Source organism: Colias philodice, chromosome 5, assembly GCF_061535455.1.
Source record: "Colias philodice isolate Cphi_HAF_F1 chromosome 5, ilColPhil1 Martin Lab GWU primary, whole genome shotgun sequence".
NCBI lineage: Eukaryota > Metazoa > Arthropoda > Insecta > Lepidoptera > Pieridae > Colias > Colias philodice.
The window spans coordinates 3,383,580-3,407,314 of NC_143090.1; the positions used below are offsets into that span (position 1 = coordinate 3,383,580).

The 23,735-nt window shown below is 34.6% G+C and overlaps 1 protein-coding gene and 2 long non-coding RNA genes across 5 annotated transcripts in view; all 3 read right to left on the bottom strand.

The window, feature by feature from the left end:
• The window catches only part of LOC149488349 (uncharacterized), a 97,840-nt gene that overhangs the window by 12,773 nt on the left and 61,332 nt on the right, over positions 1-23,735 (bottom strand). The window lies entirely within an intron of this gene.
• On the bottom strand, positions 1,054-17,328 carry LOC149488351 (uncharacterized). 3 transcript variants are annotated; one of them, XM_089695495.1, is made up of 6 exons: positions 16,760-17,328; positions 4,720-4,798; positions 3,529-3,792; positions 3,138-3,261; positions 2,387-3,048; positions 1,054-2,138 (listed from the first exon to the last, which is right to left on the bottom strand). In XM_089695495.1, the coding sequence occupies exons 3-6, from the start codon at positions 3,700-3,702 to the stop codon at positions 1,554-1,556; spliced, it is 1,545 nt and encodes a 514-aa protein (XP_089551621.1). In that variant the 5' UTR covers positions 3,703-3,792; positions 4,720-4,798; positions 16,760-17,328; the 3' UTR covers positions 1,054-1,553. The 3 variants fall into 3 exon arrangements, with proteins under 3 accessions (XP_089551621.1, XP_089551620.1, XP_089551622.1); XM_089695494.1 differs by lacking the exon at positions 16,760-17,328 and adding an exon at positions 6,279-6,496; XM_089695496.1 differs by lacking the exons at positions 4,720-4,798; positions 16,760-17,328 and having other exon boundaries at positions 3,529-4,713.
• Positions 22,007-23,258, bottom strand: LOC149488352 (uncharacterized). Its single transcript, XR_016315590.1, has 2 exons — positions 22,735-23,258; positions 22,007-22,338 (listed from the first exon to the last, which is right to left on the bottom strand). It is a non-coding gene; the product is annotated as an uncharacterized LOC149488352 (long non-coding RNA).

Here is a 23,735-nt window from a genome sequence, read left to right on the forward strand (position 1 = left end):
AAAAGTCATTTTAGTATAGTTGAGTTATATGTATATTGATTCTCTTGCTATTTAGGTTAGAGTCCGGGCTGTGTGTCTGGCTGGTGGTAGTGGTTGCGTTTATTAGTGCGCTCAGGAAAATATAGTCATTTATTAACGCGTAATTTTTAATCTTTTGCCTTTAGATAGATCCATCAGACATAAATTTTTTATTGCAAGACGTTTTTTTCGTTGTTAAATAAAAAAATTGCGTATGGCACACGCAATTTTTTATTTCAAAATAATTAAAATGTCATCGAAATAAGTGAAATTACATCGCCAAAATCAAACCTGCATAGATTGTTTCTGTTTGAGTGAGTCTATTGATTATGGCTTAGATTATTGGTTTACAGTCAACAAAGCTCATAACTTCGGTCCTCGCTAACCTATTTTTACACAAAAAACGATGTGCCTAAGTAAAGGTACAATCTTTTCGTTTGTTCTTTCTCTACAGGGCCTTTAGACAAAGTACAGGAAAAATGTATGGGATTGACATTAGATAGACCACGTGATCTAACGCGGCGTATGTCAATCCCATACATTTTTGCCTTTTCTAACTTCGTTATCGTTTTTTAATTGTTACTTTGTCTAAGGCCCCTGACTCGCTATACATTAACGACTTTTCAATATGTAAAGCAACCCAATCATTAAACCCATGAATCATGATAGCATTGCATAGCTTGCGTGCTTTATAGTGAGTGCTAAAGTTACATTTGCAACTTGCACCAGCATTGCTGCACAAAAGTCGCCGTGATCAAGTATATAATACCTATTGACTATTTCTTACGAGGGACATTATGTTTATGTTATTCTTGCTAGCCATATTATAAATATGCATACTGATCAAAAATTTTTCTGCAACATATTTGATTTGTTAACGAATAGTTTAAGCTTGTTTATGAAGACCTAACTAAAGTTCTGTTTATTAAGGCATGATGAGGCTTTGTGTAAAATTTTAGTCCATGTCTGAAAATTTACCTTAATTTTGTAAAATATTTTAGTTTTGTCTTCGAGGAATTTAATTAAAACAAACAATTCAACAAGTTGAAATCTTTTATTGCAAGTACAACATAAAAACATTAGTCTACCGCGATCAATTACCATGCATTATTTCAAAAACCTAACCAATTGTTGATTAATTAATATTAATTGTATGATTTATATTTTAAACTTTTAAGATTAACGCCGAGCTCTGCTAAGCTTCGAAGAATAAAGACTAACAATCGTAAAATCAAAATTTTAACACTTTTCGATAAAAATATAACAAAGTGTTAAGTTATTTTAGACTTAAAAATTAATTCTTAAATTCTATAGTCAAATCCTGTATTAAAACGTCACGTCCGGGTTTTAAGTGAAGCAAAATAAATAATTACATGGCAGCTACGATCGGAACGATACATCCATGGCGAGCGTTTAAAACTAATATCTAATGCTCACATTAAAGCTATAAACACAATTTCAGTTCGCAAGCGCAAGATCCATGGGTATAGATGACATTCGTATCAATTTGAAACCGAGAAATTTTCTTCAAGGTGTTAACCGACTTTGTGTCGTGCAACGGCAGCCATGAAAGCTTCCCGCAGCTGCTTCGTTCTGTCTTCGAGCAGATCGGCTTGCACCCTCAATTTCTTATTTCGCTCCTCCAATTCCTCGGCCAACTGTTCCATCTGTAGCTCCTTGAGCTTCCTGTTCATGCGGGATCTCTTGGAAGCCTCGTTGTTCTTGTCCCTGAGCTCCCGGTACTTGGTCTCGTGCGTGGACACGGACGAGGAGTTCTCGCTGACGTTGGAGACGGTGCTGTCGCGGCGCTTGGGCGGGCGGCCGCGGCGCGCCTTCGTCAGCTGCTGCGAGCCCTCGAGCGCGCGGATCATATCCTTGATGGGTATGCTCGGCTTTCTCCTCTTGTACTTGCGCGGCGCCGGCTCCGCGTACGGCGAGTACGTCTCGTCCGACTCCTCGCTGTCGTGGCGCCGCCGCTTGCTCGCGTTCGACTTGTTGTCCTCCTCCGAGTCCGGCTGAGGCTCGCTCTTAGGTGTTATGGGTTCATATTCCACTACTGGCGAAATGTCCACTATCGAACAGCTGGGTGACGCGTCGTGCTCCGGTGGTGAAATTGGCGTCTGTAAAGGAACGATGGTGAGACGAACTTTAATTAAGTATAACAATTAATAATAATTCAAGTTATCAAAAGATCAACTAAGGAATATCTTTTGATGTGGCTTCCATTAACTGTGTTAAATTTTAAATAACACGCTATGTTTATTTTTTATTCCTTGCTAATGTTTTTGTGTATTGTTAATGTAATTATCCTAACACAAAAGAAACACGTGACCGACGTATCACGTGCGTGTGAATAGACGGGACTCACCGAGGCCATGAGCGGACACTTCTCCTTCTCCAGCTGCTCGACGAAGGTGAGCACCTCGGGGGTGCTGATGACGTCAGCGGGCCAGGGCTGGCGCGCCACGTCCACGGCCAGCGGCGCGGCGCGGCGCCCCGCCCCCCGCCCGCCCGCCATCTCCTGCACGTCGTTGATTACGTACTCCGATATCACTACGTCGTTCCTCTCTACCTCTCTCGGTATGACGGACATGAATTTCATGTCCAGAGAGTCCTCTTGATCGATGAAGGGCATTGTGTTGTGTATGTTTGTATGCGGTTTCGTGTAACTCGTGTCGTATGTCGTGTGCCAGACGGTCTCCGAGGTCGTTTGCCAGGGATTCGCGTCGGCCACGGTCTCTGACGCTAATTCGCCTATTACCACGGGCAATTTATCTATATCTAAAAATTGTTCTTGGAACGGGACGACCTTGTCCTCGCCCACGAAACCGACGGGACCGAAGAGGTCCGTGTTGAAGGCCGCCAACCCGTCCGCGTTCGGCGACACGGGGTAGCTGGGTGGCGTTGGGTTGTATAAGCCCGCTTGTGTTATTGGCGAGTTAGCGTCGAATACATCCCAACCTTGCGGTGAGAATTGTGTGTGCAGTGTGTCAGTGTTGTGTGCCCTTGTTTGTGTTGTTTTTGCTGGATCTGAGGAAGAAGAGACGTTGCGTTAATGAGTATAATAATTATAATTTATGATCGAATCCAAGTTTTCGATTCAATTCTACGATACGTACCAATGGACTGTACTACAACTTGTTCGGTAGGTGCGTCGCACCACTGAATCAGATCTTGGAAGAATTCTGCGTCCGAATCGTGAAACATTGTACTCTGGAATACGGGCTCCGGTTTCAGAAATTCCTGAAAAATCAATTTTCATGTTAGTTTATGACTTTGCTTTCAGTGCAAAATCTTTATTGGTGGTAGAGCAATGCTGTACCCAGAATTTGGATACAGCATTCTGGGATTCATCCGATAGACTACCCAGGTGCTCATGGTAGACGGTCACTTAACTCTTATCAGGTGAACGTTTGCTCGTGTTGCTCTACCACAAGAAAGATTTTTAGCCTATGAAACTTCACAAACAAATAAGTTCACAGTACTCACGTGCTGCCGACCGCTCCTTACCTCTGAATAGCTGCTTGTCGTTGGCACTGGCGATGATGATGCTGATTCCGTTCTTAGGTCGGTCACAACTCCGTAAGGACCGTTCACCTGTTGGTTCTTTTCGGACTTTAAACGATCTATTTCTACCACTTTCAAATGACTGCGAGTCTTGTGACTCGTTTGGGAAAAAACCATGTCTTTCGATGTTTGGATCGTATTGATTTCCGATATCGTCTCCTCGACGCGGACAGACGTTGATCTTTTGAGCAACCATTTTGAATAGAACTACAAACAAAAATGATACGACGTAACATAATGTGCATATATTTATGAAGCAAGGAGAATGATGTTTTATTATTGGGGGAGGAGGCATGCAACAAAGTAATATGAGTGACATGAATAGCTTAACATAAAGTTTCTTCATTTTATAAAATAAGCGTTGTGATAAAGTGATGGAAGACAGAAGAGAGAAGACATTCAAAGAATAGTTGAATTTTTTAAATACAAATATTGATACTCATATAATATACAATTTATAGAAAAAGAAAAAAACATTGAGTTAAATGAATGCATAAATAATTAAGTTTCGAAAAGTTATAATGTTCTAAACTTGCATATGAAGAGATTGATTGAACTATATTGAGAATATTATGATAATAATGCATGTATGTACATGGCAATGATATGTGGTTGCTACTCATGATCTCTAACAGATTTCCCGCATAACAATTAACAATCCACTTTTCCTATATATTCGAAAGAATCATTTGCCTCGGTTAATAACTTTTCTTAGGTTGGAAATTGTTCAAACATGCATTAATTTGATTTGAACGGAATATTCCATTATGAGACTTTAAGGTATTACATCGTTATCTACATAAAAGATTTGACGCAAGATTCAAGTTAATGAATTACATAATCGCTTCATTAATGTAAAAATAGCATGGAATCAATTTAAAACTTCTTTTTAAGTATCTGTTGGATATAGATTTATTATTGACACTATGATAACTATTTTTGTAAAGCATGATGTTGATATTTAGTTAAATGAACTTTGGATTTTTTTTTGACATAGGGATCTTTTTGATAGTTTCAAGCTGATCCGATGCTTTCTCTCTTGAGGTTGCTGGTTTGCCCGTGAATCTTGTAAGTACCTGTAACAAAAATGTGGTTAGGGGAATTGGTGCCGCCGCAGCGGTGATCGGTACTTACTTTTTTGAACTCGTCACGAGCTCCTATTGAAATCTTAAACCTTTAAGCTCTCGTCCAAGACAGTTTCCCAGTGATAGCCCTGTAACAATAGAGAAATGTGTTAAAACCCCATTTTACTACATACTAGAAATAAATAAACTATTAAGTACTTTAAATTACGCTATTGTACATTAATTAATGTTTTGACTATTTTACGGTCATAGGTATGCATGATTACACACATTATCTAATTAAGTACCTACTTAATTAGATAATGTGTGTAAATCAACAATGAGATAACAGACGTACCAAAAGTATTAGGTCGTTTAACTAAGTGCGTTTTTCATAATTGATGTAAGTACCTACTAGGTACCTAACTACCTATGTATATCATAAAATATAATTAATATAATAGTGTAGGTTCTTCGATCTAATTTATGCCAACTCTATGTAGGTACCTACGAATTCAAATTTCAGAATATGTACACAATAAACATGTAATTTATGTAATTAATAATAGTGTAGGTATGTATGCGTGACCTTTCATAGAGTAGGTATACAGTGAAGTGGATCCGACGATCCGAAAATAAAAATGAATGCGAATACCTATAAAAACAAGTCTGAAGTCTTCATATTATACTGATACTTGTTGACGGAACTTCGAGAATAATATGGAATGCCGCTTCATTAATAAACAGCTAACCTATATAGAGCACTAATAGCGTTAGAGCCACACGTGGATCGGAAACGTGTTATCGCCATGAATTGTTCACAGTTATCTCGGAGACAAAATGGAAGTCAGTATCGGTGTTATCGACATAGTGTTATCGAGTAAAAGATAGAAGTCCACTCAGCTTTAATTGCGATATAAACTTGAAGGATATCGCCACCCACATCATTTATCAGACCTAGGTACCTACTTTTATCTTTTTTTCCATATGCCAAAAATAACTCAATGTAATTTGAACGTGATTTTGTTTTTTCAAAAAACATAAACAAGTTCGAATGTTTCCTCCTGAAACAACTTTCACAAACATGTTGAGTGTTGACACCTGCTTCCGAACAAAAATCTACCTTCACCACACCGTAGATACAAGGCCATTACTGACGTACAGGTTTTTTTTTATTATTAATTAACATTAATTTTATACGATCTTACGAAACACTTATCAAATAAAAACAGATATAAGTATCCAACGTTATAAAACTGAATTTATAATAGCTATTTAATAATCCATTAGAAACGACCTCGACCATGCCAACTAAAGGTTGATATAGCATATGCTATGGATTTGAAATTTTATAGAAACTACAACGCAATAAAACTAATTGGTTTGGTATATTCATATGTATATTTAAAAAACATGTCTATTTGAATTCCACCGTGTTCTAGAAATAACTTGCTCATATCTTTCTACACGCGGTTACCAGATTAAACCGAGAGGTTCATGAGAATACAAAAAATACCAAAAAAATAATTATGTAGAGCAAATTAATATGATTTTATAATAAGAGATGTTTGTTTTAAATGATTACAAACCTCTCAATAATAATAATATCAACTTATAATTACAACTTACCTCGAAAACGAGTTGTTTTGAAGGCACTCTTATTATAAAGATGAAAGTCACTCTTTAAAAAATATGAAAAAGAAGTAACTTTGGGCTTGTATAGATTAAGTTAATTAATAATAATATTATTATTCAAGGTCAAAACAAGTTTTCGCTTATTATAAACGAAAAAACTACATACGCGCGCCCAGAGCGAGCTCTAAAAACGTTGTGCAACATTCGCGCACAATGCGGTTCACAATTTTCCTCGACTCCCCACCGCTCTCTACACGTTCTAAAAATAACTTGCGAGCGTCGTCATTGGTCGATAAGACTGACGTCAACTTTTTTGAGCCAATAGCGGACTGGCGATTGTGACGGTCACGAGACCGTCGCGTTTTCGCTGTTCTATAGATTCATTTATGTATGTACATGTATTTCTCGCAAATACGAAGTAACGCGTGGGCAGACGCGCAGGGGGGGTACTTCAGTGGGGATTCACGCCGCACAAATCTACGAAATAACAACAATGCTGGCTACTGTTTTTCTTTATGACTCATTGAAAACATGTACCAACATAATCTCAACATTTGTTGACCTGAAAATCTATGAAAATTTAAGTCCCAACTCCCTATTTATTTTTTACCTCAATTAAGGTCTGCTATGTGACAAATATTTAAGGTTGATAAAAAAGGCGCCTGATTCGAGTATTCATTAAATACCTATTGATTTAAACATATTAGAATAGCTTTTGAAATAATATGTGCTAACGTAGTTTTAACGACATACCTATAAATATTAAAACCTTCGGTATAAGTACGTAATGATTACTATTGGTCAGCTATATCATTATGTTATGTTATCGTTGTCTTAATTGATAGTTTGTATTTCTTGGAAGAGATATTTAATAATGATATTTACATATTACAACAGCAAACGGAATGAATTAAAATCGTAAATTCCACAAGTAATTATTTTTCTTATAATAATAAATGATTGGACGTAATTTGAGGCAAAATAGATGGGACCTGTAAAGTATACGATAGATTAACTGTACCTTGTAAATCGTTACGAAGAAGGTACTTTTTACCTTTACTGGAACTACCTATTATTAGGGATCTACTTACTCCTTTATTTCTATTAATAATTATTAATAACTTAGCTTTACACCTTTTGTATTGCTAGAAATGAAAAGAAGCTGAAAAGCATCACTCGCTTTATCATCGCTCATATCACTGAAAAATAGAGTTACCAATATCAAATAATTTTATCATATCGCAATCTTGTTCTAATGCGATATTTAGGTTTTCATTTAGCTGTGGTATGGAAAGACCCAGATTCGGGTATTATCACAGGATTTTGCTATACATTATCTACTTATTAAGCCGCTTTACAATTCATATAAGTACGTGATCGAATCGCCGGTCGCCCATCACATTCACATAGCAATAAAGCGCTCACTCGAACAAAAACAATTTCACAATTACAAAGTATAAAATAACAATAAGTTCAATATTACATTTTCGATGATATGAAAAAAACGCAATGCTTATATTACTTTGGAATCAATTATTTTAAAAGACAAACACAGCCACACAGCACACTCTTAATTTTGAAAGACTTACAAGTGAAGATTCTAACAACGATTTTTAAGTATATCATCTAGGTTTCTCGTGATAAAAGTTGGGTTTCAAATTAAGTGCTTTATAACACACAGTCATCTTCAGAACATCATTTCATACACGTCTCATTAGAGACAGGTCTCCTATACGGGTCACAAATTACAATATACCACCGGCGATGGATTCAGAGCAAGTTGACAGATGTCTCTACAAATTTTTATGCTGGGAAAATAGATTTGTTTTTTTGTTTTTCTGGAAGTTAATTTTACAGAAGCAGATTGGAAATAACAAGAATTGAACAGAGACGTAGGTAGGTACTATATTTTGACGATCTCAATTTCAACGTAGGTATTTCACCCTTAAGAAAAGATGATGATAATCGTTGCCTATGAAAATTACATACCTAACTATTGCAGCTAAAACCAATTTGAGCTGGATCCAATATACAACTATGTAATATATAAGCTCATTGTGCATTATAGGTACATAATATTCAGTATTTCAGATCCATTTATTCCTTAAGTTTAATAAAAACTTATGATTAATGCTTACAGTGTCGATATAACTTGAACATGTTTATTATGACGTTAAAGAAATATATGGGTAGGTGCCTAATAAGTTAAACCAAATTTCAGGATATCCTTTAGACAAGTTATGCTTTGATATTGATGCTACGATACGAACATTAAAATATTGACCAGGTTCGTTTAGAAATCAAAGAGAAATCAATAATGATGTTGCGTATGCTACAAATTAGGTTAGGTTAAGGTTAGGAGTGGAACATCCGTACGCAACTTCAAACTAGATACGTTCATGCGTATCAAACACTTGCTAAAATGACTCATTCATCGGCTTCGAAGGTTTAATAACCTCCATTATATCAGACATGCTTGTTTTGGAAATCTCGTCACGATGACTATTATTATCCAACTTTTATAGGTTATCTAAAACCAAGACGCTGACACTGCTTGACAACATTGCAATTACTCGAAGGCACACTCAAAGCTGTATGCGGATACATCCAAAAGTTCCAAGGCAATATTCATGATATAAATAAAATGAGAGCAGGATATTAAATGCTAAACGAAAAGAAAGGTTTTGAGTATGAAATTACTTAAACAATTTTCATAACACCTTGATAATTAAATAGAAGTTAATAAAATAGTACATACAATGATAATAATGCACGACAAACTTGCAACAAAGCCTGTAATCGGAATATCCATTAAATTCTGATTGAATATTCCGATTGTTAATTGTCATCATGGATACGATGCAATTAATCGTATGTATGTACTGTAGATAAATATCTCGCATGGGTAATTATTGCTTAATAACACAAGGATGATATCGTCCTTCACCTTAGCACGATGGTGAACATGCAAACATAATTATAATATAGATACATCGAGTAGTGGATGTTGCTTAGTTTGTTTCCACCCATCTTGGCCTCTGACGTGGGACGCTATCTAGTGTAGCTTCTTTTTGCTGCGTCATGGTGATAAGAAAATTTGCAAACATTAACCATCAAAATGTATTTAGATGAATTCTACACTCAAAGGCATTTGAGCTTATAACCGGTAGTGAAATAGTTATTCTATACTAGCGGTCCGCCCCGGCTTCGCCCGTGGTACAAATTGTTCAAATTCACATTTTCTCTACATAAAAACCATCCTCGTACTTCAAGGAATATAATAAAAAAAGAATTATCGAAATCGGTTCAGCCGTTCTCGAGTTATGCGCTTACCAACACATTTTGCGATTCATTTTTATATATAAGATTCCGTGACAAAAACTATGTCATTAACATTCTTTTAGGTCATTACATTGACGAAATATTCAGTGTCGACGTTTCGATATAATAAATGGGCGTAGCATTGAATGGAACATAAAATATATCTCACGTAGTTGATTAAAAATGATAGAAAGATAGGTATAATAATATAATATGTAATGTCTATGTTTACTTACATTTTAAAATGTAGATAAATGAAAAGGTTAAAATTATAGATAAATATTTTTTATAGCATGGATAAAGAATTGAAATGTATATTTTGTGTTATACGAAGGAGTTGCTGTAGGTCATGGAAAAAAACATGAGACAATTATAGAGTAGATATTATGTAACATCATAGAGATGAAACTATTTTCCTTATTTGGATTAGACTTTATTATCTGATGGATATAGAAGTAAGCCATAATAGATGAAATAGGTATGTTTTCCTATTGAATTTTTTCTGATAAATTTTTGCTGGACATAATAATGAATAACGCACCTATTCACATGCACTAGATTCGTGAACGTTTTCAGTTCGGTATTTTAGTAGGTATATATAAATTATACAGGCTGACTGGAAATTCGACGTGATCCTTCAAAGGGGTTATACATACTAGGTCATTTGCAACAAATTAAGTCCAGTTAACCAGGGGTCAAATATGGATGGTTATTGAGCTATGACTGATAAAATGTTCTGCCTTTCTACCAAAAACAATTAATTATGAAAAAACTACTACACTGTTAACATTCAATTGATATTTTTTTGAAAGCCGAAGAATGAGCGATCACTTTAAAATAAAGCTTGCCCAAAACTTGCATCACCTCAAAAAGAAAAGGGTCATAGCTCAATAACCATCCATTTTTGACCCCTGGTTAACTGGACTTAATTTGTTGCAAATGACCTCTAGTATAACACCTTTGAAGGATCGCGTCGAATTTCCAGTCACCCTACATATGTACCTACGTTAGAATTTCATCGTATCGTTCGTAATGGAATCCAACAATATTTATTAAAAATTGGTACCTAAGCGTGTGGCTCCAGACATCAATAATACGATTAGGAAACGATAATATATATACAGATAAAAAAACCAATAATTTACTGACGTGCGGTACGACACAACATAGAATGACGCATTTTCGAGTTTGTGATAACTAAGTATGGTACCTAAGTAGGTACTTAAACTTATCTACAATGTACAAAATTGTGAAATTTGTCAACCATTTTAAAGTAATACAAGATGTTTGGCTAGTTTTATTTAATATTTAATATCTAAGTAATTTGTAAGTAATAAATTGTCACAAACATCGAACTAATCCAGGAAATCCCACGCTACAATAACCGCTTTCGGAAATAACCATAGTGGCGGTAATTAATTCCTACACATATTACAAAATTGTTCTAAATCTATCCTTATCCGACGTTGGTAAGTAATTGAAATAAATGCTAAAAATTCCTTCATTTGGGATTATACCATCAGAAAGAGTAGCAAAAGCTGTAAATTTTTTCGGACTTTTGAAAATCTCGAATATTTCGAAAACCGAGGGACTTTAAACATAGACAAAATGCTTTTTCTGAACCGCCACTTCATCTGCTAGCTATCTTCAGTTCTTCATTAATAATGCCACACCCTGTATGTATACTGAAACCTTTTTCTTGACCCCTCTATCTATTAAATAAAATCGCTAAGTATACTTATGTATACATAGGAAAAGACAGACAGACAGTGGGAGACTACTTTGTTATAAACTATGTAGTGATGACGTATGTAAACAAACCAGCTCTGTTTTATAAAAAAGTAGTTTAAAAAAGTTAAAATATTCAGTACTTAAATGGATTTCCAACAGTTTAGAATAATACATTGCTTTAATGTTATTTTTTTATTTTACAATTCTTACGCCTTTTTTTAAATGACGGGCAAAATATCGATAACAGCATGCCAAGTGCCAACAGCAGATTGTAACTTGTATTGATTGTACCTAATTTAACGAAGGCAGACTTATGATTTATATTTCAAGGTAATGTGTAGGCTATTTACTAATTTATACTGAGTAAGAACTAGGAAGTATTTTTAAGCTTATACCTGAAACATAAATATTACCCAAAAACGGGGTAGGTGATCATAGATCGGGAGGTGTCATTGAAGCAGAAGAAGAAAAAGATAAACAAACTTGTTTTGAAAACAACGGAAAGCTCACACTAAAAACCTCAAAAGACTACATTATGCAGACGAGTTTATAAATAACTGTGCTAGACTTTGGCGGATTACTACGATATGTAACTGGTTAGTAGTTACATTGTTTTTATAGAAGTAGGTATTTTGGACTTGAACAACCTTGCTATTATCAGTGTGGCGAATTGATTAAGTACCTAGGTATAATTTTCTATGCAATGAAGTCTTTTCTTATTATTTAGATCCACATATTTCTTTCCGAAATAATTAAGAATCATAACTATTAGAGAAATAAGACGACAATCTATTACGAACTCTCCTGAATAGTTAGGTATGACTCTCCCCCGCTTACTGACGAAGGACATTATTGTACTGAAAATTGACAATACCTTCATGACTGTAACCTAGAAAAACACGTGCGACCTTTTCATGTTAGAATCACATTTTCAAGTTCGGAATGTAGCTATTTTAAAAATGGGTTTACTGTTAGTCGGTTTGATGGTTAGGTACCTAATAAATGAGTCATGGGGTCTGGCGCCAGTTAGCCGCATATTACCTACAATTTCACTGAAATGAAGCTTATCGCGTATGTTACATTCATTTGTCAGGAAAGTATCGATTTTTATTACGACAATAAGCAAATGATGGTTCGACTACTACGCACCAATGACATATTTGTAAAATACATAGGTAACCCAAATTCAGACCAGAGACTACATAATAAATAGGTACTGCTTCAAAACAGAAGCTCTAAAATGGCAAACATCGCCGACCCGTGCTCAGTTACGAAAGCAAAACCAGTTCTCGTTGAGGATAACGATGCAGAGAAAGTAAACCATCAGTTTAGACTTTAGATATATGCTGGTGGGTATTTCCACGAAATTTCACTTCACACTGCAGCTAAGTCGATTGGCAGCTAACAGTATTAATATGTATAAAGCGTTCATATCGAAAACTTTACCGTACGAGTTCGAGTAGGATGTAAAATTAAGAATTTTGGGAAGGGATTATTTTTAATCGTAAGTAATTATTAAAAAAATGATCAATAAAAATCATAATACAACATGAATCAATAAACATGTAATAAACGATTAAAATTCACACAATGAAGCGAACAAATGTCATTTAGAGGTTAATAAAAATACAGAAAGCAGTATAGGTAGTACATATCAATTTGCAAAATACCTATCATTGCCACCATTGATTCGCCTGTCTGATTAGTCCATTGAATAAAAAGTTCTAGAGTGCGTGAGTTAGTAACGTAAGATGTTTTTTCGGAAACATGTCAAGAGTCCCTAGGTAATAAACATACTAAAACCCCGGGACACTAGGAGGAGCCCCGGAGTGGGGGGAGGGGGGAAATGGGACCATTTTTTCATTTTTCGCTTAAATCTCAAAAACGGTACATGTTAGAGAAAAACTTTCAAGGAAAAGTTGAAAGTCCATAAAATTATCTACAAGTTGTACCTAAATCATTTTTTCCTATATCCTACCGTTTCTGAGTTATACGCACTAAAAAATGATTTTCGCTCAAACAATTTCCCCATACTACACATCAATCGATCAAAAAATATTTCTTTCTTCCAAAAAACTCAAATGTGCAACTTGTGACCGGTACTGATAGATTGCTCTTAATTAGGTCTATAATTGGTAAAATAAACGCATTCCTCCATGGAAGCCTTTAGGAGGAATCGATTGTCAAAATATTATATTAGGGTAGTTTGAGTTACTGAACTTGATCTTTTTATTTTTTTCTTCCAAAAAACTCAAAAAAGCAACTTGTGACCGGTACAGATAGATTGCTCATAATTAGGTCTATCATTGATAAAAACACCAGATTCCACGACGGAGGCGTTTACGGGGAATTGAATTTTGATTAGGGTAGTTACTGAACTTGATCTTTTTATTTTTTTCTTCCAAAAAACTCAAAAGTGCAACTTGTGTCCGGTACTGATAGATTACTCTTAATTAGGTCTATAATTGGTAAAATAAACACATTCCTCCATGGAAGCCTTTAGGAGGAATCGATTGTTAAAATGGTATGTATTATGGTAGTTTGAGTTACTGAACTTGATCTTTTTATTTTTTTCTTCCAAAAAACTCAAAAGTGCAACTTGTGACCGGTATTGATAGATTGCTCTTAATTAGGTCTATAATTGGTAAAATAAACACATTCCTCCATGGAAGCCTTTAGGAGGAATCGATTGTCAAAATATTATATTAGGGTAGTTTGAGTTACTGAACTTGATCTTTTTATTTTTTTCTTCCAAAAAACTCAAAAGTGCAACTTGTGACCGTTACAGATAGATTGCTCATAATTAGGTCTATCATTGATAAAAATACTAGATTCCACCACGGAGGCGTTTACGGGGAATTGAATTTTATTAGGGTAGTTACGATACTTGAACTTTTTATTTTTTTTCTTCCAAAAAACTCAAAAGTGCAACTTGTGACCGGTACCGATAGATTGCTCATAATTAGGTCTATCATTGATAAAAAAACCAGATTCCACCATGGAGGCGTTTACGGGGAATTTAATTTTATTAGTGTAGTTAGTTAAAAAGTTCAAGTATCGTAACTACCCTAATAAAATTCAATACCTCCTAAACGCCTCCATAGTGGAATCTGGTTTTTTTATCAATGATAGACCTAATTATGAGCAATCTATCGGTGTCGGTCACAAGTTGCACTTTTGAGTTTTTTCGAAGAAAAAAAATAAAAAGTTCAAGTATCGTAACTACCCTAATAAAATTAGCTTACCGCCCGCGGCTTCGCCCGCTTTGACTTAAACCTAATAAATTATACACTAAAACCTTCCTCTTGAATCACTCTATCTATTAAAAAAAACCGCATCAAAATCCGTTGCGTAGTTTGAAAGATTTAAGCATACAAAGGGACATAGGGAAAGAGAAAGTGACTTTGTTTTATACTATGTAGTGATGTAGTTAGAAATATAACGAAGATTATGGGCTTTCTTGACTGCTCCGGCGCTGCAGAACGTGGCGCTTGCCCCCGTGTACCTCGTTGCAGGCAGGAGTCTTCACTCGCCTTCGTAGCTTCAGCTTTTTGGTCGCCTTTGGCGACCAGCCTCAGCCACTCCGGCTCGCTTGACTCTGCCTGCTCTTCAGCACACGCGGGCGCCACGCTCCTCCGCGCCTCCGACTTTTTTAATACACTCTAGTGTATGACAGACAAGTACCACGTGGAATCGGGGTGGACAGATTCGGTTCTGTGATTAACAATTTGTGTGCAATATACATACAATAAAAACATTTTTTTTACATAATTATTTATTCAAATCTTGTATACATGTTTGATATTTACAAAGGCAATGAATGGATCCATTTTATTTTTTTCCACCCATCGTCTCCACATATTCTATAATATTATCACCGAAGTTTGCTGGGTGGTTATAGTTATCTTTTTTAAAAAATCTTTTTACAACATGCCACTGGGACTCAAATGGGTCAGAGGCAACAAATGGGTTGTCTGGGTCTGAGTGATTAACTTTTTTATGAACATACCCATATTGCCCCAAACAATCATATGCTCGCCAATAACCCGTATGAATTGTATGAATTGTATGAATTGTATATTAATTACTGCGATGTTGTTTATGATGGCTGTTGTCTGGCAAGAAGTAAGCGTCTCATTCAAAGGATTCAGAATGCCTGTGCGCGCTACTGTTTCCAGATCCCACCTCGCACGCATGTTACGCCTTTCTTAAATAAAGCAGGAATACTAAAGATGTCAGCATGTAGGCAGCTCCATCTTTGTAGTCTTTTGCATGGTGTTGTCAATAACCATTCACCGCCTTACCTCTATGAGAAATTAACTTGGTCACGAAGCCAAAAGCTCTGCAAATCAAGGCCTTTCTCTTGTGTTTTTCGAATACCTAAGTATAAAACAGCTGCATTTAGAGGTAGTTTTAAATATCGGGCTAGTAAATGCTGGAACGACCTGCCTCCTCCTATACGCGAATCAAGGTGTCTTGGTACATTCAAAGCTAAACTAAAAAGCTATTTATTAATAAAACAAAAAGAGCAGTGCCCAGTGAATTAGTTGATGAATGGGTAATTTTTATAATATATATATTTTTTTTTTATACTGTGTTTTTACATTTAAATACTTCAATAGTAATTATTTCACCCGGGTATGAATGAACTGGCTATTAGATATAATTGTGTAGTTGATTAATTATTATTAATATAAGATGTATCGATGTATCCCACCGGTAGAAACGGAATAAAACATTATCCCGCATTCCTTTCATCTTCCATTTTTTTGTTGTTTATTTTTTATTGTTTTACCTGTTTTCCTAATGTATTGCATGTTTGTTTTATAAGAAATGCTGTTAGTTTGTATACTTTTATTTTAATAACAAAATTTTTGTTGTATCAACTCGTGTGACATTTGTGGCTACAACAGGCTATGGCTGAAAAACAGCGGTGAAAGCACTGGCCTTTTAGTCATTGCTTCCACCATATGCTGAGTCCATAGCCTTTTCGTAGTAAACTGTTATTTTTCTTGTGTATTTTTTTTGTTTATGTGTTTGATTTTTACTGCGAATAAATTCTTATTCTATTCTATTCTATTCTATTCTAATTGTTGTCCCCTCAGCAACATGCTTTTGAATGAACTTTGGTTTTTAATATGTACATTAAGACATTTGTTATCTCTTTCAAACACAATTCTTGTAGTTTTGTCAATGTAACTCAAACAATTTTGAACATAATCTCAAAAATTAAAAAAAAGATTTCTCTGTAATTACACGTTTCCGCACGAAAAGCCGCTAATGTATGTTTCGGGGCATCATTATCGATCGATAAAAATTAAAATCGCGCCGAAATTCGTGCCGCACGTTTCTAAAGTCAACCCGAATATTCAATTACAAAACAAAATATAATTAAAATATATTTAAAATAAAAAAGTACTTACATTTTAAAGTGTCTTGTGAATAAAACTCTCTTAAACTTCTCTATATTTTCTTTTCTCATACAATAACACATACAGTAATACTGTGTTCGGCGTAGAATGTCTTGAACAGTAGTATTATGTACTCCGTAGATATTTTGCAACAATATATTATTGATTCCTACGGAATGCGCGTTGACCATGTTAAATCCCAACAGGCTTCTATATACGATATTTGAATGAGTTCCTTTTTTATTCACAAACAATCAGCTGCGGCGGTCTTAGTTTCAAGTAAGACCCAAGTAACAATAGGTTTTGGGAAAATTCAACAAGAAATTCAGTAAGTAGGTTTGTTTTTCGAATTGGAAAAATCAATGGGTAAGTTCAAAATCAAATTTCACAAACCGCGATCAACGTTCACTGTAATCTGCCATTTATTTAATAAAATAAAGGAATGTTCTAAACAGGTACACGTATCGTTGAAAGAAGTAATTCTCAAGTAAATGGCTCTGGGGTTCAAAATAAGTTCGTTCACCGTATGATGAAACTCACGAAAAGTATTAGGAAAGAAGATGAAGTTATGTAGGTATCTTTGTTATTGTACATATACTTATACTTCGCGAAAAGTCACAAAATTGACCTACAAATATTGCGACTTGAGATAGCGCTATGTTGTTTTGTGCAGGTACGACAGAGACAAATAGTTTCGTTATGTCAAGATCATATGACATGTAAAATTATACGACAGTTGAAATCACGTCATCACTGCTTCGTTTCACGTTCAAAGATATTACATACAATTATTTATATAAATAATAAAATAATCGTTTAGCACATGAGTATATTTTAAAGTGTAAGCATGAAAAACAAAGCTTAATAAGTACTTCATATTGTATTTTTTTTCACTTAGTAGCACTTATTATGCTCTCGATTAAATATATTCGTTTTTTAATAGCTATGGTGTTAGCGATTCAAAAACAAATAATTATATTAAATAATCAAACAATGACCGAAGAAGTATTCTTCATAGTTTTTAAAGTGTCATGCAAAATAAAATAAACCCTTAATATATGTATATTATACGTACCTAAAAAGTATTTTTCAAACATTGAGCTATTATTACTACGAATAGAGGAGACACCACGAACAAAATCTGTGATGCGAGCGCGGTGCGCGGCGCGGGGCGGTTTGTGAGTCATAGAATATGCGATGTCATCGACTCACCGCTATAGAGGCGAAACTTGTAAATATTTTGCCTATTACTTATCAATTATGAACAATCAATGTAACAAAAAATAATAATCTATACAAATATTATAAAGAGGAAAGGTTTGATTTTTTGTTTGTTTGTTTGTATGAATTGAATAGGCTCCGAAACTACTTGGCAGATTTGAAAAATTCTTTCACTGTTGGAAAGCTACATCATTTCTGAGTGACATAGGCTAGGTTTTATCCCGGAAATCCCACGGGAACGGGAACTATGCGGGTTTTTTTTTGAAAACGCGGGCGAAGCCGCAGGCGGAATGCTAGTTTATCTAATAAATAAATTATTAATAAACTTATCAATTAAAAACTTTTCAATTAAAACCAATCACAATGTTATATTAACAAAAAAAAATGATACGTAAGTATTTTATTTTCATCTTTCATGATTTAACATTTTTTTTAAATATATCCACAGTAAGTACAATCTTCTCCTAAATGTGTAAAATTATTATTTTCCGCTATAAAAATTTACGTCATTTAATTTTACTTTAGAAACAAGATATTTCATACCCAATGCGATTTCTTAAATTTTTAATCTATGGAAAATGACGCAAAATGGCGCCCGCGAACTTGCTTTTGCCGCCATTTTGCTCGAACCAAGTTTTAAAAATGATTATCTAATTAATTACCAATGAAAAGTTATTTCTTTGCACTTTGCCGCATTACTTGAATTATTAGTGCATTAACGCAACACACTCGAGGATATTATATTTGATGAGTTTCTTGGTTTTTTTCTTAGAGTATAGATATCTATAGAGCGCGAACAACCAAGTGGGAACAGTAGGCACAGGTGGGAACAACACGACGTTCCCGCCGCGCGCGCTCGTAGTCGTGGTTGAGTGCTGACGAAGTGCGTTGCTCTGGAATTTTATTCATATTTACGAATAAACATGTTGAAATGTGCAGTGCTATCTTGCAAAAACGATACTAAAAAAATCACAAAATTGAAATCCAGTATCACATTTCATCGGTAAGTCGATTGTTATAATTATTTTTATGAAAATAAATCTAGCATCGCGGGGGTGAAGGGAAAGTGGGAGGGGACCCGCGCAGGCTCGCTCGCGCAACTCACGTGATCGTAGTGATGTGACTTGACCAACGCTGTACTCGATAGTTTACTAGAAGAACTATATTTTAACTTATTATTTATTTTACTTTAAAATTAAAACTCTTCTAGAAATGTATTATAAATAATTTTGTGGTGTGTTTGGTATGATACAATTTCTAATATTATGAACAGAGGCGGCTCGCCCTAAGGAGCGCTGGTGCAGTGAACTCCCATAAATAATTATAATAAAATCATACTCCTTAATTTAATTATTAACATTAATTATTACTATTTAAAATCAATCGTAATCTTTAAAACTACTGTTAATACCCATGAATATATCCATCATTCCATCATCCCATACACCTGTATAATACCTACTGTATTATGTAACGCGCGAAGCGGAGCGCTCACGATTGCGCTCCAATGAAAAAAGATTTAGTACATTTCCTAATACGAAATCCAATAGGAGTGAAAGAGAGGGTTTTGCCAGAGCCCTGCGCGTGAAACAAAAGATTTTCTATGGAAAAGTAGCAAAATTCGGAGCGCCGCACCCGCAAACGTTGCCGGTTCGTTTTTACCGCCCGGCAGGACAGCGATTGCGACGTTGCCAGTTGCCACGTCTATAATATAAACAAACACTCGACTCTCGAGTCAACTTCAATGCACGCGCGCGATTCATGCAATTTTCTAATTAAAATTATAAAATACGTGTTGAATAGCCTGTAGTTATCAGTATTACTTGTGAGTGTTAAAATGAACAATAATTATAATGTGGCGTTCATTAAAAAGTGTGATAAAACGTTACAAATTCGGCTTGAATGTAAAGCTAAGGGACCGCCACGGCCTGAACTTGATCTTACGCAAAAATGTACGACAAAAACGAAAACATATACGCGTGTGTTTAAATCTGAACAATATGTGAAAACACCGTGGTTGTGTGGTTGTGATGAAAGCAACAACAGATATTTACGAATGTCTTGTCGCTTTAAGTTATAGATATTTTTGCACACCAAAAAGAAAGACGTATGTATTTCCTTTATAAGTAATTTTTTTGATAAATGTACTGCTTTACACCATGTATTTTCAGTGTTTTATTTCAAGTGAACACCCATAAAATTTTGTCACGAGCCGCCTCTGATTATGAATGCGAATGTATTATAGTGTAAAATTTACACTATAATACATTCTAGAGTATAGATATAGTATAGAGCGCGTGTATTGCACAAATTGCTTTGTGCACATCGTAGGCAGATGAGCTATAGATACTATATAGATGTGTGTGTGACAAATAGGGATGGATAGATATCAATTGCGTGATGAGCTATCGATAAGTTATGTAAATAAATATGTATCATATTATATAAATGTTATGTTCAATATGATAATAAAGGAGAAATGTATGAATAAAGTATAAATATGTAATTTTAAATTTGTTTACCAAGTGAATAAAGTGTGTTTATTCCATTTGAATATTTTTTTGTATTAAGTATAAGTACTTTAAAAAAATATGTTTAATTGGAATATCAGAAAAACGTATGCACTTCTTAAATATTAAAATTAATAAAATAAAAGATCGGGTATAGTTCTTTTTTTTCAATAATAAATAGAACAATAATAATAATGTTTTAAAATGAGAAATAATTAATAATTTAAAATGAAATAACTAATAAATAATATTAATAATTTTTTATTTAATTTTATCCATTCTATACCTACCAAAATCTTCAAAATCAATTTAGCGGTCCATATATCGTAACATTACATACTTTTCATTTACACTATAATACATTCGCATTCATAATATTAGAAATTGTATCATACCAAACACACCACAAAATTATTTATAATACATTTCTAGAAGATTTTTAATTTTAAAGTAAAATAAATAATAAGTTAAAATATAGTTCTTCTAGTAAACTATCGAGTACAGCGTTGGTCAAGTCACATCACTACGATCACGTGAGTTGCGCGAGCGAGCCTGCGCGGGTCCCCTCCCACTTTCCCTTCACCACCGCGATGCTAGATTTATTTTCATAAAAATAATTATAACAATCAACTTACCGATGAAATGTGATACTGGATTTCAATTTTGTGATTTTTCTAGTATCGTTTTTGCAAGATAGCACTGCACATTTCAGCATGTTTATTCGTAAATATGAATAAAATTCCAGAGCAACGCACTTCGTCAGCACTCAACCACGACTACGAGCGCTCGCGGCGGGAACGTCGTGTTGTTCCCACCTGTGCCTACTGTTCCCACTTGGTTGTTCGCACTCTATAGATAGTATATTATATACTCTAAGGTTCTCACTCTACGCATATTATACTCAATGTACTCTATGGTAAAGAACCATCAGACGACCGTAGACAGCATCAGACATTTCACGTTGACATTTGACATTTTTGACATTTGATGGATGGTATTTGACATTTTATCTGAAAATTAATTTTCTCTGCGAATTTTATTTAGAGAGAGAAATTTCAAGACACTAATATCATGTCTGGTGCACTACATACAAAAGACGATTAATGCCATCCGTCTACCAATAGATGCCGCTAAGTGTATCATTTTAACCAGCAAGAAACAAAATTAGATTTAATTGCAATTTCATTGCTTTTTATAATTTTTTACATACTTTTGTAAATGGAACCTACCTATTTAATTTAATTTTCACTCGATTTTAACTAATTTTACAGAAAAGTTTATATTCAAAACAACGCCATCTCATGAAACTACTATAAACAAGTTATTCTCCTCCGATTTGGCGATGCTAAACGAATACTAGATGGCACTAAGACGTTTTTACGTTACTTTTCACGTTTTTAACACAGACTAATAATAATATCATAGACCACAGACTAATAATAATATATGTACTACGTTTTTAATACATAACCTCATTGCCTTTGCAGTACCTATAAAAAATATTGTAAATGGGTTAAAGCCGTTATTAATTATTACTAACTGCGTTCCTGTAGCGGCTTATATTAGGTAGGTACCTAGTGTATTGATCGTTTTCATACGAAAAATGAATTGTCGGAAAACTTGCGAGATTGTGTGAATATTTGATTGCAAGATCTCATTACAAAATAATATACATAATACAACCTATACTTAAACCGTAGTAAGTATATTATTTCTAGTCACATTTAATTATAAGTATATAAATTATAAATAAATATTAAAGGACAATATTACACAAATCGACCTAGTCCCACAGTAATCTCAATTAAGGCTTATGTTGTGGGTACTATAGTCTGTCCACTATAAGCTTAGATGTATAATCTAAGGGCGTATTCAGAAAGAAAGCTTGAAACTTATAAGCGCTTATAAGCGCTTATCATCACTTCTGGTATCACCCGTCGAGCTGTCAAAAAGCAATTCTTATAGTCTTAGGGCGTATTCAGAAAGAAAGCTTGAAACTTATAAGCGCTTAAAAGCGCTTATCGGCGCTTATAAGCGCTGGTAACCCGCGCAGGAAAATATATGAACATGCGCTTATAAGCGCTGATAGGCGCCGACAAGTTCCAACAAGTTACAACAAACTTGTCGGCGCCGATCAGCGCTTATAAGCGCATGTTCATATATTTTCCTGCGCGGGTTACCAGCGCTTATAAGCGCCGATAAGCGCTTTTAAGCGCTTATAAGTTTCAAGCTTTCTTTCTGAATACGCCCTAAGACTATAAGAATTGCTTTTTGACAGCTCGACGGGTGATACCAGAAGTGATGTTCAAAAGATTATCGATTGTGATACCATTTCAATTATAAATTAAAAATATTATCATAAATCGAATCAGGTACGTAAATAATAATTACAACGTAAACGTACTAATAAGATATGTAATAATAAGACCACATATCTATGCATTGTATGTTAAAACTAAACTAAACTAATATTTTATTATTTATTGGTTTCTATCTTACAATTTGGTTGTCTTTACGTTTAAATTATATAACATAATAGAAGAGTTATTCTGCATCGGATATATTTTACAGAGTATTTCTATCGATTATTATAATCTATCGACCCATCATTGAATAATTCTGTGTAGACATCACTAAGTGGGCGGGACCTGTCCATGAAGAACGATAATTATTTGTATGACATTTTAACATAGACAATACAATCCTTCATAGGCGTGAAGCTGTCAAAAAACAAATAATATAATGGACAGAGTATAGACGATGATAAATATCAATACATATAATAAAATTCTAGAAAAGTGGTGTCTGTACAATGAAAATATGTAAAAAAAAATTAGCAGGGGTTATTACTAAATCGATCCCAAACCCAAAACTGTTGTTAAAAAAAATTTTGTCTGTTTGTCTGTTTGTCTGTTTGTCTGTTTGTCTGTTTGTCTGTATGTTTGAACAAGCTAATCTCAGAAACGGATTATCCGATTTAGATGCGGTTTTCACTAATATATTGTGGTAAGCTTCATTTAACATTTAGTGTTTATTTCATGTCAATCGGTTCATAAATAAAAAAGTTATGACCATTTAAGTAATCACAGCGAACATTTGCTAAGGCATTCTATACATGAATTACTTTATTACGTAAATTATACGCTAAAGTTATTCCTTGACATCTCCAGATGATCATATCGAAAGTCCCCAAGCGTGGGGGGGGGGGGTGGTTATGCTCAGGGGGTAGTAGGGGGGGTCAAAGGACCTTTATTTAG

Excerpts from the sequence above, each read along its gene's own strand:
- LOC149488351 (XM_089695495.1), bottom strand. The coding sequence starts at position 3,702 with ATGGTTTTTTCCCAAACGAGTCACAAGACTCGCAGTCATTTGAAAGTG. Across the intron at positions 3,262-3,528 it reads CGACAAGCAGCTATTCAGAG|GAATTTCTGAAACCGGAGCC; the intron begins GTAAGGAGCGGT and ends TTGATTTTTCAG. Across the intron at positions 2,139-2,386 it reads AGTGTCCGCTCATGGCCTCG|ACGCCAATTTCACCACCGGA; the intron begins GTGAGTCCCGTC and ends GTTCCTTTACAG.